This window comes from Mustelus asterias, chromosome 4, assembly GCF_964213995.1.
Source record: "Mustelus asterias chromosome 4, sMusAst1.hap1.1, whole genome shotgun sequence".
Lineage (NCBI taxonomy): Eukaryota > Metazoa > Chordata > Chondrichthyes > Carcharhiniformes > Triakidae > Mustelus > Mustelus asterias.
Window position 1 is genome coordinate 51,306,325 of NC_135804.1, and position 14,346 is coordinate 51,320,670.

Genomic DNA, 14,346 nt, shown 5'->3' on the forward strand with positions numbered 1-14,346 from the left:
TAACCATAACCATTTTTTAAAAATTGGCAGCATATCTGTAAACTCCAGCAATTGGAATTAGGTTATTAACTCAACTCCTACATTTAGTTCAGGTTCCAAGTATTAGTTTGGGGAGGACATGAACAAAGTTTTCAGACCTGCATAGGGAGTACAATATTTCTAACTAATTGTGGGAATGGTGTGAGTGATACCGCAGTATATTGAGTTCAAGGGGAAGCCTGTTAAATCACTGAGACTGAGTCAGGTACTGAGGGGAGAGGTCAGTCCTTGTTCCTACTGCACAACTTTCAAAATACCACTTCTATTAGAGTTTAAACAGAGGGAACATTTAGGCCCTAAAAACCCCCCCAGTAAAGTCAGAGCATCCCACTACACCTTATTCTCCTCATAGACTAGGGATGGGCAATAAATGCTGACCAGCCATCAACGCCCATGTCCCACAAATGAATTTTCATAGCAGCTTTAACTGTAGATTTAAGACAATGGAATCCGTGACTACTTTCCGCAGTGTCATTTTCCTCATCATAACCTGCCACATCGTTTCTTCTCTCAAGTGTCTCTCTCATTAGTCACCCTTCTTGTCCAACTAGTGGAATTCAGACACTTGTGATCTCCTGGTTACTGCAGCAATAAAATCCAGTTATCACATACCTAGTTATTCAAAGGCCATGCAGAACAATTCAGCATTCTAATCCTTGCCGCCAATTCGATGTTACCCTTGCACAGCTGTTAATGTTACTTTTCCCAATCACTATCCTCTCACAGCTGTTATAACGACCCTTCTCCAAAAGTGATGAATAGTTAGTTAGTTTATTTATGAGTCACAAGTAAGGCTTACATCAACACTGCAATGAAGTTACTGTGAAAATCCCCCAGTTGCCACAGTCCGGCGCCTGTTCGGGTCAATGCAGCTAACCAGCACGTCTTTCAGACTGTGGGAGGAAACAGGAGCACCCAGAAGAAGCCCATGCAGACACAGGGAGAACGTGCAAACTCCACACAGACTGTAACCCAAGCCGGGAATCGAACCCGGGTCCCTAGCGCTGTGAGGCAGCAGTGCTAACCATTATGACAATCATGTAAAGTTTGCTTTAACAGACATGGCCCCTTTGTTACCATTTCTCTTCACCTTCCTCGTTCACAGTCCCAAGTTCAAGCTTCTTGCCATTCCGTGGTTAGATGGGCTTAGATTGGTTCAATTTGGTCTTATATATGTGCAGTAAATCAATGGCCTGGCTTGTTTTCACCTTTTGCATTTTCAATGTCAGTTTTAAAACTTTTTAAACTCGGAGGCACTAAATTCAATTTGGTTCTTTTTGCTCCCAGCGGGGTCTCAGAACAAGGGAATGTTCAGCTCTAAATCTCATCAGTCACGAAACTCCAGGGTCAATACTGAAGAACAGAGATTAGCATCATAAATAAACCACACACTTCAACATGTTAACTCTGAATAAAACTCCAGTAAATTGACTCAAAAGCCTCAAGTTGAAATTATTTTAAAAATCAAATTGTTAACAGCAAAAAAAAAGCCACAGCAACTGTCACATTGAAGTACATTTGCACCTTCGGTAGTATATTTGCCTACCAGGCACCATTAGTTTTGATTCCGTCTAGTACACATGCCTTTGATGTTGTGCCTTGAACACTTACACTGCTTGTAACTCTCCCTGACCCCATTAAATAGCACTTACTTCTTTTCTCATCCACAATGTTGACAGACTGGATCAGAAGAGCTGCGTTGTTCTCGGTATATTCCACAAACACTATCAGGAGTTTGAGTGCAGTCTTCACCACCAAACGGTACTGGGATTGAGGAACAGAAGAGCAGGCTGTGAGTAAATGTCAGGTTTGCCAGCTAACCAGAGAGGGAGAAAGTATTTCAGGCTGAACGATCTGATCTTACCAGAGGGTGTCACTGTAGAGCAGTGAGAAGTTTGAATGAAGTCACTGCTCATTTGCCTTCAATTAATATGTTCATTATTTATGGACATTGTCTTTTCTTATTTTAAAATACACTTCGTAGAATCCTTACAGTACAGAAGGCGGCCATTTGGCCCATCGAGTCTGTACAGACCTCGATCCCACCTAGGCGGTATTCCCCCGTAACCTTCATTTACCCTGCTAATTCCCTTGACATTAGGGTCAACTTAGCATACCTAACCCGTATATCTTTGGACCGTGGGAGGAAACGGAAGCACCCGGAGGAAACCCTCACAGACAGGGGGAGAACGTGCAAACTCCACACAGTGACCAGAGGCCGGAATTGAACCCAGGTCCTTGGCGCTGTGAGGCAGCAGTGTTAACCACTGTGCCACCCCAACTTTCATTCTAACAAGTGATATAAACCTTACCACGATGTGCAGCTTCATACAGATGGTAGTTTAAGGGTAATGCAGTTGTTCAGAAAAGGATTTATGTTTATTGACTTCTGATCTTGCACAGACAGACACGTTTGTGCTTCACAAATTAAGAAAAATTAATCTATTTTCAAAGATTAGCAACAGGACAATTCCCACGTGAAGGTCTGGTGTCAGGTTAAATACATCAAATGGTCAGCACTTTCTCCTTGGAGGGTTTGGGGTTGGGGTGGGAGGGGGGGGGGGGGGGTGTGGTGGTGCCAGGTCATCTAAGTTCTTTTTATGTAGATTTATGTTCCATAACTCTGGCCTCCCTCCCACCTCTCAGCACTAAGAGGAGGAAATAAGCCAGTAACATCTGATCACCTACAGTACAACAGGCAAGAACCGAAATCCCAAAAAACAAGATTGAAGCAGGGAAGCCCCTCCATTTCCCCTGCCTCCATCTCCCCTGCCTCCATCTAACTGTGCACCAGGAGCCTTGACTGAATAAACTGTCTGAAACTGTCCAACTCTCAGCAACTACTGACCCATCCCAGTGCCACCCCGTTCCTTGGAAATGCCATCAAGTCACAGAGCACATCGGAGTTTTGTTGGTTAAGTCTGCAGAAAAAAATGTTTTCAACGGGTGAAACAAACTTGTTGATTGAAATAGAATTAGAAAACTGGACTGTATTGTTAGGGGCGGCACAGTGGTTCGCACTGCTGCCTCACAACACCAGGGGACCTGGATTCGATTCCAGCCTTGGGTGACTGTCTGTATGGAGTTTGCATGTTTCTCCCTGTGTCTGCATGGGTTTCCTCCAGTGCTCCGGTTTCCTCCCACATTCCAAAGACATGCACATTAGGTTGATTGGCCATAATAAATTGCCCCGTAGTGTCCAAAGACGTAAAGGTGAGGGGGAATGGCAGGGTAAATAGGTGGGATGACACGGATAGGGCCTGGGTAAGATGCTTTTTCGGAGAGTTGACGCAGACCCGATGGGCCGAATGACCTCCTTCTGCACTGTAAGGATTCTATGATAACCGGACTATTTTTACTTTTAAGAGTGCATTTAAAAAAAAAGTCTAGTCCTTTTAAAATATATCCAATTAAACAATAAACCAAAGGAAGAAACTTGAATTAACCCATCAAAATTGTTGAGATTTCTCCAAGTCTGACACAGGGGAATTTCACAATAACTTCAATGCAGTGTTAATGTAAGCCTTAATTGTGACTAATAAATAAACTTTACTTTTAGAAGATAGAAATTTCTCCTGTTTCCAGTTCTGCTCTGACACACTCCAAGGGCCTCTGCTGGCAGACTGAATGGACTGCACTTTTCTAATTGCCATGTTTGTTGCCCTAACGACAAATAACCACATTGACACATCATTCAAAATAGGGTTTTTGGTTGATAACTGCTGGACGAGATTTATAAATCAGCAATTTGGTGAGATGTGTTTTTGTAAATGGAATGGCTAGTCTCAAAAATCAATTGGCAAATTTAATTTCTGTGGCAACAAAAACAGATTGGCCAGTCTGATGTTCAGTGTATTTAATTCATATATATTTTCCCATCACTTAGCGGATTGTTTCCCATTAATGCCAAAAGCTTGCCATTATTGGCAAACATAAAAAATAAATGCACGATAATTATTTGTGGCTCCTTCGTCACATCACACTTTTATTAAGTCGAAAGCAGGTGCTTAAAGGTTAGTACCTTGTAAACATCTCTATAAAAAGACAACACACATTCACGTTAAGATGAAACGGCTGCTTCCTGTGAAGCTACATGCAGCTACAGGACATTTAAAAAATCTGTCGGTTCAATGCAGCTTGAAATGTTAGTGCGAATCAATGGATTGTTGGGGTTCTGTGAAAGTGAAAGCAGCTGTCTTTTGATTCTTTCCACTTGCGGTTTAACCAATACAACATGTTACACGTCGCCAGGGGAAATGAAGGTTACAATGGGCTCTAGTTTCCTGTAACATTGTTCTCATTACTTACATCTTACCTTGACGACACTGGGAAAAAGGTACATCACGAGTAATTTTCTTTCACAAAGTTGAAGCTAATCAGGCTATAAGTTGTGACGAGCATAAATCAGGCCATCATTTCAAGAATTAGAATGAATTGTTGGATCATGAGGGTATTGCTCATGGTAAGTCAGTGAATGTGCTCCTCTATGATGGCAGGATTATAATGACAAGGCTATCAGGAATTCAACATCTTTGCCGTAGTATGTTGAACACTAGAGTTTTACTCTAGAAGCAGCCTCGCCACAGCAAGATACAACATTAAAATCACAGGAAAAGGACTTCTGAACAAGTCATAGAATCATAGAATCCTACAGTGCAGAAGGTGGCCATTCGGCCCATCGAGTCTGCATCAATCACAATCCCACCCAGGCCCCATCCCCATAACCCCATGCATTTACCTTAGTCAGTCCCCCTGACACCAAGGGGCAATTTAGCTTGGTCAATCCACCTAACCCGCACATCTTTGGACTGTGGGAGGAAACCAGAGCACCCAGAGGAAACCCACGCAGACACGGGGAGAATCTGCAAACTCCCACAAACAGTCACCCAAGCCAGGAATTGAACCCGGGTCCCTGGCGCTGTGAGGCAGCAGTGCTAACCACTGTACCACCGTGCCGCCCCTGTCATATTGGACCTAAACACAGTAAGAAGGTTAACAACACCAGGTTAAAGTCCAACAGGTTTATTTGGTAGCAAAAGCCACACAAGCTTTCGGAGCCTAAGCCCCTTCTTCCGATGCACTCAGTGGTTGAAGGTTAAAGGTCATAGCAAGGACACAATGTAACTCGAATAAAACTACTATACTGAAGGCCTTCATTCACACAACAACCTCCAAATCCTAGATCAATGAAATTAGGGGGAGGGAGGAAAACCCCAATCTACCCAATCCTGAATGCAGGGACAAGAAGAAATTGAAGTTGCATATCAGTATTTATGAGTAATTCCAAGCAATAGTGCCAACAGCAATAACAACTGCTCTCAAGAGACCGCAGCACATATGAGCATGGAGTGCCAGCAGGCAATTCGACCATGGTTTGTATCACCTTCCAATCCTACACTCACTTGTTTCCAAGCACATGCACTTTCCAGCCAGGTACCTTGGAAAATGGTTAGAATTGGGAACCTGGACTATTTTTTCCCCTCTGTAGCCTTGAAAACCAAGTCCAATCACGATAGGATGGAACATAGGAACAGGAGTAAGCTGTTTGGCCCATCAGGTCTGCTCCACCACTCAATTAGATCATGGCTGATCACCTACTTCAATGAAACTTTCCCACATTGTCTCCCCATCTCTTTAGGCTCCAGAAATGTATCAGTTTTTGTCCAGAACAAGCTCAATGACTGAGCTTCCACAGCCCTCTGGGGTACAGAGTTCCAAAAATCCATCATCCTCCGAGTGAAGAAGTTCTTCCCCATCTCAGTCTTAAATGGCCTAACCCTGAAGTGAGATTATGTCCCTTGGTTCTCGACTCACCATCTCTACATCTACCCTACCATACTCTACAAGAATTATGTATGTTTCAATAAGATCACCTCTCATTCTTTGAAACTCTAGAGAATACAGGCCCAATTTCCTCAACTTTTCCTCATAAGGGTACCATATTATTGTAGATGTGGTGTCACCAAGGACCTATACTATTGCAGAAAGATACCTTAACTCTTGTACTTAAGCCTCCTTGTGGTGAAGGCCAACATACTATTTGTCTTCCTAATTTCGTGCTGCACCTGCAGCTAGTTTTTAGTCACTGATGAACAAGATACCCAGGTCCCTTTGGACATGAACACTTCCCAACCTCTCACCATTTAAGAAACATTCTATCTTTCTGTTTTTCTACCAAAGTGGATAACCTCACACTTATACTATATTCCATCTGTCACATTCTTGCCTGTCCAACTCTGCTTGAAGCCTCTTTGCATCCTCCTCACAACTTACATTCCGACCTAGTTTTGTGTCAGCAGCAAATTTGGAAACATTTCAATTGGTCTCCACATCCATGTCATTTACACAGCTTGCGAACAGCTGTGACTCCAGCAATGATCCTTGTACCCCATTAGATTGCCAGCCTGATAATGACACATTTAATCCTGCTTTCTGTCTGTTAACCAATTCCCAATCCATAGTAGTATATCACCCCCAATCCCATGTGCACTAATTTTGCTTCCTTACTTCTTGCGTGGGACCTGATCAAAAACCTTCTGTAAATCCAAATATACCACATCTACTGTGCTACAAGTAACATACTCCAAAAATTCCAACAGGTTTGTCAAACATGACTTCCCTTTCATAAATCCATGTTGACTCTGTCCAATGGGGCGGCACAGTAGCACAGTGGTTAGCACTGCTGCTTCACAGCTCCAGGGACCTGGGTTCGATTCCCGGCTTGGGTCACTGTCTGTGTGGAGTTTGCACATTCTCCTCGTGTCTGCGTGGGTTTCCTCCGGGTGCTCCGGTTTAGAAAGAACATAGAACATAGAAAGCCACAGCACAAACAGGCCCTTCGGCCCACAAGTTGCGCCGATCACATCCCCACCTCTAGGCCTATCTATAGCCCTCAATCCCATTAAATCCCATGTACTCATCCAGAAGTCTCTTAAAAGACCCCAACGAGTTTGCCTCCACCACCACCGACGTCAGCCGATTCCACTCACCCACCACCCTCTGAGTGAAAAACTTACCCCTGACATCTCCTCTGTACCTACCCCCCAGCACCTTAAACCTGTGTCCTCTCGTAGCAACCATTTCAGCCCTTGGAAATAGCCTCTGAGAGTCCACCCTATCCAGACCTCTCAACATCTTGTAAACCTCTATCAGGTCACCTCTCATCCTTCGTCTCTCCAGGGAGAAGAGACCAAGCTCCCTCAACCTATCCTCATAAGGCATGCCCCCCAATCCAGGCAACATCCTTGTAAATCTCCTCTGCACCCTTTCAATGGCTTCAACATCTTTCCTGTAATGAGGTGACCAGAACTGCGCGCAGTACTCCAAGTGGGGTCTAACCAGGGTCCTATAAAGCTGCAGCATTATCTCCCGACTCCTAAACTCAATCCCTCGATTAATGAAGGCCAGTACGCCGTACGCCTTCTTGACCGCATCCTCCACCTGCGAGGCCGATTTAAGAGTCCTATGGACCCGGACCCCAAGGTCCTTCTGATCCTCTACACTGCTAAGAATGGTACCCTTCATATTATACTGCTGCTTCATCCCATTGGATCTGCCAAAATGGATCACCACACACTTATCCGGGTTGAAGTCCATCTGCCACTTCTCCGCCCAGTCTTGCATTCTATCTATGTCTCGCTGCAACTTCTGACATCCCTCCAAACTATCCACAACACCACCTACCTTGGTGTCGTCAGCAAACTTACCAACCCATCCCTCCACTTCCTCATCCAGGTCATTTATGAAAATGACAAACAGCAAGGGTCCCAGAACAGATCCCTGGGGCACTCCACTGGTCACTGACCTCCATGCAGAGAAAGACCCCTCCACAGCCACTCTCTGCCTTCTGCAGGCAAGCCAGTTCTGGATCCACAAGGCAACAGCCCCTTGGATCCCATGCCCTCTCACTTTCTCAAGAAGTCTTGCATGGGGGACCTTATCGAACGCCTTGCTGAAGTCCATATAGACCACATCCACCGCTCTTCCTTCGTCAATGTGTTTGGTCACATTTTCAAAGAACTCAACCAGGCTCGTAAGGCACGACCTGCCCTTGACAAAGCCGTGCTGACTACTTTTGATCATACTAAACTTCTCTAGATGATCATAAATCCTGTCTCTCAGGATCCTCTCCATCAACTTACCAACCACTGAGGTTAGACTCACCTCACATTGCGTCTTGGAAGTGCAGCAGAGAGGGAGAGATTCGCGAGAGGAGTGCTGCGGGTAAGCGCTGTTATTTTTAACTTACTTTTTCGCGGGTTTTTTCTTTAAAAATATCTAAACCCGGAAGTGGTCGCGCAGGGAGGTCTGGGAGAGAGAGATTTTTTTTTTTTTTTAAAAGTTACTCACCTCAGTGAATCGGCCTCATTGCGTCTTGGAAGTGCAGCAGAGAGGGAGAGATTCGCGAGAGGAGTGCTGCGGGTAAGCGCTGTTATTTTTAACTTACTTTTTCGCGGGTTTTTTCTTTAAAAATATCTAAACCCGGAAGTGGTCGCGCAGGGAGGTCTGGGAGAGAGAGATTTTTTTTTTCCCCAATAAATTGGAACAGAGAGGAATCCCGATACTCTACACTTGTAGAGTATCCCACCCTCCCTCCTCCTCTAACCTAAAAAAAAAGACCCAGTGAGAGCAGGGCTTTGGAGAAAACAGGAGGAGGAAAGGTAAGTTTAAAATTTTCATTCACTTTTTTTTTCCCTGTGTGTTTAAAGGGGCAATTATGAGTGTGAGGCCAGTATGTTGTTCCCAATGTAGGATGTGGGAGGTCCTGGAGGCTCCTAGCCTCCCGGACGACCATATCTGTGCTGGGTGTGTTGAGCTGCGGTTCCTAAGGGACCATGTTAGGGAACTGGAATTGCAGCTCGAGGACCTTCGCCGGGTTAGGGATAGTGAGGAGGTCATTGACAGGAGCTATCAGCAGGTGGTCACACCGGGACCACGGGAGGAGGGTAACTGGGTAACAGTGAGGAAGGAGAAAGCTCAGTTGATGGTGAGCACCCCGGTGGATGTGCCCCTTAATAATAAGTACTCCTGTCTGAGTACTACTGGGGTGGACAGCCCACCTGGGGGAAGCAGCGGTGGCAGTGTCTCTGGAGCTGAGCCTGGCCCAGTAGTGCAAAAGGGTAAGGAAAGGAGGGTAGTGCTAATTGGGGACTCTACGGTGAGGGGGTCAGATAGGCGTTTTTGCGGACACAGACGGGACTCTCGGATGGTGGTTTGTCTCCCTGGTGCAGGGGTCCGGGATGTCTCTGGTCGAGTCCCAGAAATCCTGAAGGGGGAGGGAGAGGAGCCGAAGGTCGTGATGCATATAGGTACTGCTGACATAGGTAGGAAGAGGGAAGGGGTCATGAAAAGAGAATATAGGGAGTTAGGTAGACAGCTGAGAAAGAGGAATGCAAAGGTAGTAATCTCGGGATTGCTGCCTGTGCCGCGGGAGAGTGAGAACAGGAATCGGTGGAGAATGAATGCGTGGCTGAGGGACTGGAGCAAGGGACAAGGATTTGGGTACTTGGATCATTGGGACCTCTTTAGGGGCAGGTGTGACCTGTTTAAAAAAGACGGGTGGCACTTGAATCCCAGGGGGACCAATATCCTGGCGGGAAGGTTGGCTAAGGCTACTGGAGAGACTTTAAACTAGAAAGGTTGGGGGGAGGGAATCGAAATGAGGGGACTGAGAGCGAGGAGGTTAGCTCGCAAATAGATAAGGAATGTAAACAGGGTAAGAGGGAGGTTAGACGAGTGATGGAGAAGGGAAGTGCTCAGGCTGAAGGTCTGAGATGTGTCTATTTTAATGCCAGGAGTGTAGTGAATAAAGTGGATGAGCTTAGAGCGTGGATTGCTGCTTCGAATTGTGATGTGGTGGCCATTACGGAGACTTGGATGTCTCAGGGACAGGACTGGGTGCTTCAGGTGCCGGGTTTTAGATGTTTCAGGAAGGACAGGGAGGGAGGCAAGAGAGGGGGGGGAGTGGCACTGTTGATCAGGGATAGTGTCACGGCTGTAGAGAAGGTGGACGCCGTGGAGGGATTGACTACGGAGTCTCTGTGGGTGGAGGTTAGGAACAGGAAGGGGTCGGTAACGTTGCTGGGTGTTTTCTATAGGCCGCCCAATAGTAACAGAGATGTTGAGGAGCAGATGGGGAAACAGATCCTGGAGAGATGTAGGAATAACAGAGTTGTCATGATGGGAGATTTTAATTTCCCAAACATAGATTGGAATATCCCTAGGGCTAGGGGTTTGGATGGAGAGGAGTTTGTTAGGTGTGTCCAGGAGAGTTTCCTGACACAGTATGTGGATAAGCCTACTAGAGGAGAGGCTGTACTTGATCTGGTGCTGGCTAATGAACCTGGACAGGTGGAGGATCTCTCGGTGGGTGAGCATCTTGGGGATAGCGATCATAATTCTATCTCCTTCACGATAGCATTGGAAAGAGATAGGATCAGGCAGGCTAGGAAAGTGTTTCTCTGGAGTAAAGGGAAATACAGTGTCATCAGGGAGGAAATTAGACGGGTAAATTGGAAGGAGGCATTCTTGGGGAAAAGTACCGAAGGAAAGTGGAGGATTTTCAAGGAATGTTTGTCTGGAGCTCTGCATGACAACGTTCCGATGAGACAGGGGGGTGTTGGTAGGGTACGGGAACCGTGGTGCACGAAGGTTGTGATGAACCTGGTGAATAAGAAAAGAGAGGCGTACAGAAGGTTCAGAGAGCTAGGAGGTGTTAAGGATTTAGAGGAGTATACGGGATGTAGGAAGGAGCTTAAGAAGGAAATTAGGAGAGCGAGAAGGGGTCATGAGAAGGCCTTGGCGGGTAAGATTAAGGAGAATCCCAAGGCTTTCTACAAATATGTCAAGAGTAAAAGGATGAGATGTGAAGGCATAGGACCCTTAAAAGGTGAAGGGAGAAAAGTTTGTGCGGAACCGTTAGAAATGGCGGAGCTGCTTAATGAATACTTTACCTCGGTATTCACGGTGGAAAGGGATCTGGGTGGTTGTACTGCTGGTTTGCGGTGGACAGAAAGGATCGAGCATGTGGACATAAAGAAAGAGGATGTGTTGGAACTATTGAATGGCATCAAGGTTGGTAAGTCGCCGGGACCGGATGGGATGTACCCCAGGTTACTGTGGGAGGCGAGGGAGGAGATTGCGGAGTCTTTGGCGATGATCTTTGCATCGTCGATGGAGACGGGAGAGGTTCCGGAGGATTGGAGGATTGCAGATGTGGTCCCTATATTCAAGAAAGGTTTCCTCCCACAGTCCAAAGATGTGCGGGTTAGGTTGATTGGCCATGCTAAAATTGCCCCTTAGTGTCCTGAGATGCGTAGGTTAGAGGGATTAGTGGGTAAATATGTAGGGATATGAGAGTAGGGCCTGGGTGGGATTGTGGTCGGTGCAGACTCGATGGGCCGAATGGCCTCTTTCTGTACTGTAGGGTTTCTATGATTTCTATGAATTTTAGCATGACTTTCTAAGCGTCCAGTTATCACATCCTTTACAATAGACTGTAATATGTTTCTAATAGATAATGTTCAACGCAACCTGGAGACACTAACATAGCTCAGAATCCTCCATTGAAGTTCATACAAACATAAACATTTTCATTAATCGACAGGAAACCAAACTCACCATGCTGCCAGTCAGAGTATACAGCCACTGGACACTCTCATTATGACCAATGACGCCATTCATTCCATCCACAAACAGCATGATCTGGCTCAGAGCTGTAAATGCAATGAAAACAACTGTAAAATGTGTCCTTTTATTAAAAAGTACAAAAAAGGCACCATTCTACACTGCAACCGTGATTCATTTGCAACTGTTGATGTGGTGCTTTCAATAACCTCACTCAAGTTTGAAGTTGGCAATAAAAATCAAAATGACTAGATGATATTTCTGAAATTTTAAATTTGATACATGAACAGAAGAAGTGTTAGATTTACAGTGTTAGATGAACAACCCAGGCACCATCTGTGAGGGAACAGAGAAGCTCATGTTTTGAGTGTGAGCCATCCATTACAGCTGGAGATTCACGGTCGACAACTAAAGCAGATCATGTTGGTTAACAAGGGGAAAGGCTGGACCTTATTGAGGACCCAAGGAGAAATATTCATATTTATATAGAGGCAGATGACATGTATGAAATGAGCATTTTGCATTTGTCTTAACAAAAGGAGGAGATGATGTGAAGGTTACACTAAATGAGGAGAGGAAATTTCTGGACAAGGCAGAAATAAAGAAAATGTACTAGATAGATTAGCATTACTGAAAACTGGTAAATCACCCAACCCATATAGAATGCATCCTCAGTTACTGAAAGAAGCAAAGACAGAAATGACAGAGGCATTGGTTCCAATCTCACAATCCACATTGGCTACAGCAGTAGTACCCGAGGATTAGGGAGGCACTGTAGCACAGTGGTTAGCACTGCTGCTTCACAGCTCCAGGGACCTGGATTCGATTCCCGGCTCAGGTCACTGTCTGTGTGGAGTTTGCACATTCTCCTCATGTCTGCATGGGTTTCCTCCGGGTGCTCCGGTTTCCTCCCACAGTCCAAAGATGTGCAGGTTAGGTTGATTGGCCATGCTAAAATTGCCCCTTAGTGTCCTGAGATGTGCAGGTTAGAGGGATTAGCGGGTGAATATGGGGGTAGGGCCTGGGTGGGATTGTGGTCGGTACAGACTCGATGGGCCAAATGGCCTCTTTCTGCACTGTAGGGTTTCTATGATTAGATACTCATGTTATTCTACTACTCAAGAAAGGTCAGCTTAGCATCGATGGCGGTGAAATTAACAGACATGCATTAATCAAGGAAAGTCAATGTGGATTTGTTAAAGACAATTCACGTCTGACTAACTTGATTGAATTTGATGAGTTAATAGAAAAGGTCGATCAAAGTAGTGTCACTGATGTTTTATATATTGACTTCCAGAATGAATTTGACAATGTGCCGCACTTGGGGTTTTTTAACAAGATGGAAGCTCATGGGTTTCTGGTGAAAATGGCAGTATGGATAAGAAATTGTTTCAGTGGCAGGTGGATGCATGTTTTTCAGACTGGGAGGTAGTTTGTAATTTCTACGCCCATAGACGTGACTTCAGGATGGTATGTTGTCTCCTTGATGCCAGAGTCAAGGATGTCACCGAGCGGCTGCAGGACATTCTTTAGTGAAAGGGTGAACAGCCAAAGGTCATAGTTTGTAGCAGTACCAATAAAATAGTTAAGAGGAGGAGTGTGGCCCTGATTAGTCTCAGTGCCACATGCTAGTGGGCATTGAACTAGAAGGATTGAGTGATTTAATTTTTATTCATTCGTGGGGCATGGGCATCACTGGTTGGCCAGCATTTATTGCCCATCCCTAGTTGTTTGTTAAAACATAAAATTAAATAAAAACCTATGAACTCACTTTCTGTAAGTGTCGCCATAGGGATAGCCTGGCGCATTGACAGTACAGCACTTCAATGCAGGAAGTGAAATATTGGTGCTGCATGTCAAGGATGATCATTGCCACGCACTGAAGTATTTCAATGTTGAGAGTCAACCATATTGCTGTGGATCTGGAGTCACATGTGGACCAGACTAGGTAAGGACGGCAGATTTCCTTCCCTAAAGGACATTAGTGAACCAGATGGGTTTTTACAACAATCCACAATGGTTCAATGGTCATCAGTATTCTTAATTCCAGATTTTTTAAAAATTAAATTCAAATTCCACCATCTGCCATGGCTGAATTCAAATCCGGGTCCCCAGAACATTAGCTGAGTTTCTGAATTAATAGTTTAGTGATAATGGCCTGGTGGTATCATCACTAGAATACATAGCTGGAGAATGTAAGAGGGAGGGCATCAGATTTCTGAGGCACTGCGACTGGTTCTGGGGGAGGTGGGACTTGGACTTCAGCAAGCTTTTTGACAAGGTTGCATATGGGAGACTTATAGCTTTGCTCAGAGCCTATGAGATTCAAGGAAATTTGGTAAATTGGATCCAAAAGTGGCTGAGTGTCAGGAAACAGAGGGCGATGGTGGAGGGCTGTTTTTCAGACCGGAAGACTGTGTCCAGCTGTTTGTGTTTACATAAATGATTTAGGCTTAAATGTAGGAGAATTGGTCACTAAGTTTGTGGATGATACAAAAAGTGGTAAGGTGGTAAATAGTGAGGATATAGATGAGCTGGTCAGATGGGCTGGTCAGTTTCAAATGAAATTCAATCTGGATAAGCTTACCGTGCTGCATTTAGGCAGGACAAACAAGACAAGGAAATACATGATGTATGGCAGAGCCCTGGGAAACGCCGAGGATCAGAGGGACCTTGGTGTGT

At 45.2% G+C, this 14,346-nt stretch overlaps 1 protein-coding gene across 6 annotated transcripts in view; it reads right to left on the minus strand.

Moving 5' to 3' along the window:
• fhod1 (formin homology 2 domain containing 1) overlaps nt 1-14,346 on the minus strand; it is a 322,304-nt gene that overhangs the window by 154,722 nt on the left and 153,236 nt on the right. For all 6 annotated transcript variants that reach the window (XM_078211000.1, XM_078211005.1, XM_078211004.1 and 3 more), the window contains exons 6-7: nt 11,659-11,753; nt 1,692-1,803 (exon numbers count right to left, since the gene is read on the minus strand). In XM_078211000.1, the coding sequence (XP_078067126.1) occupies nt 1,692-1,803; nt 11,659-11,753 (207 nt within the window). The remainder of the gene's footprint in view (nt 1-1,691; nt 1,804-11,658; nt 11,754-14,346) is intronic.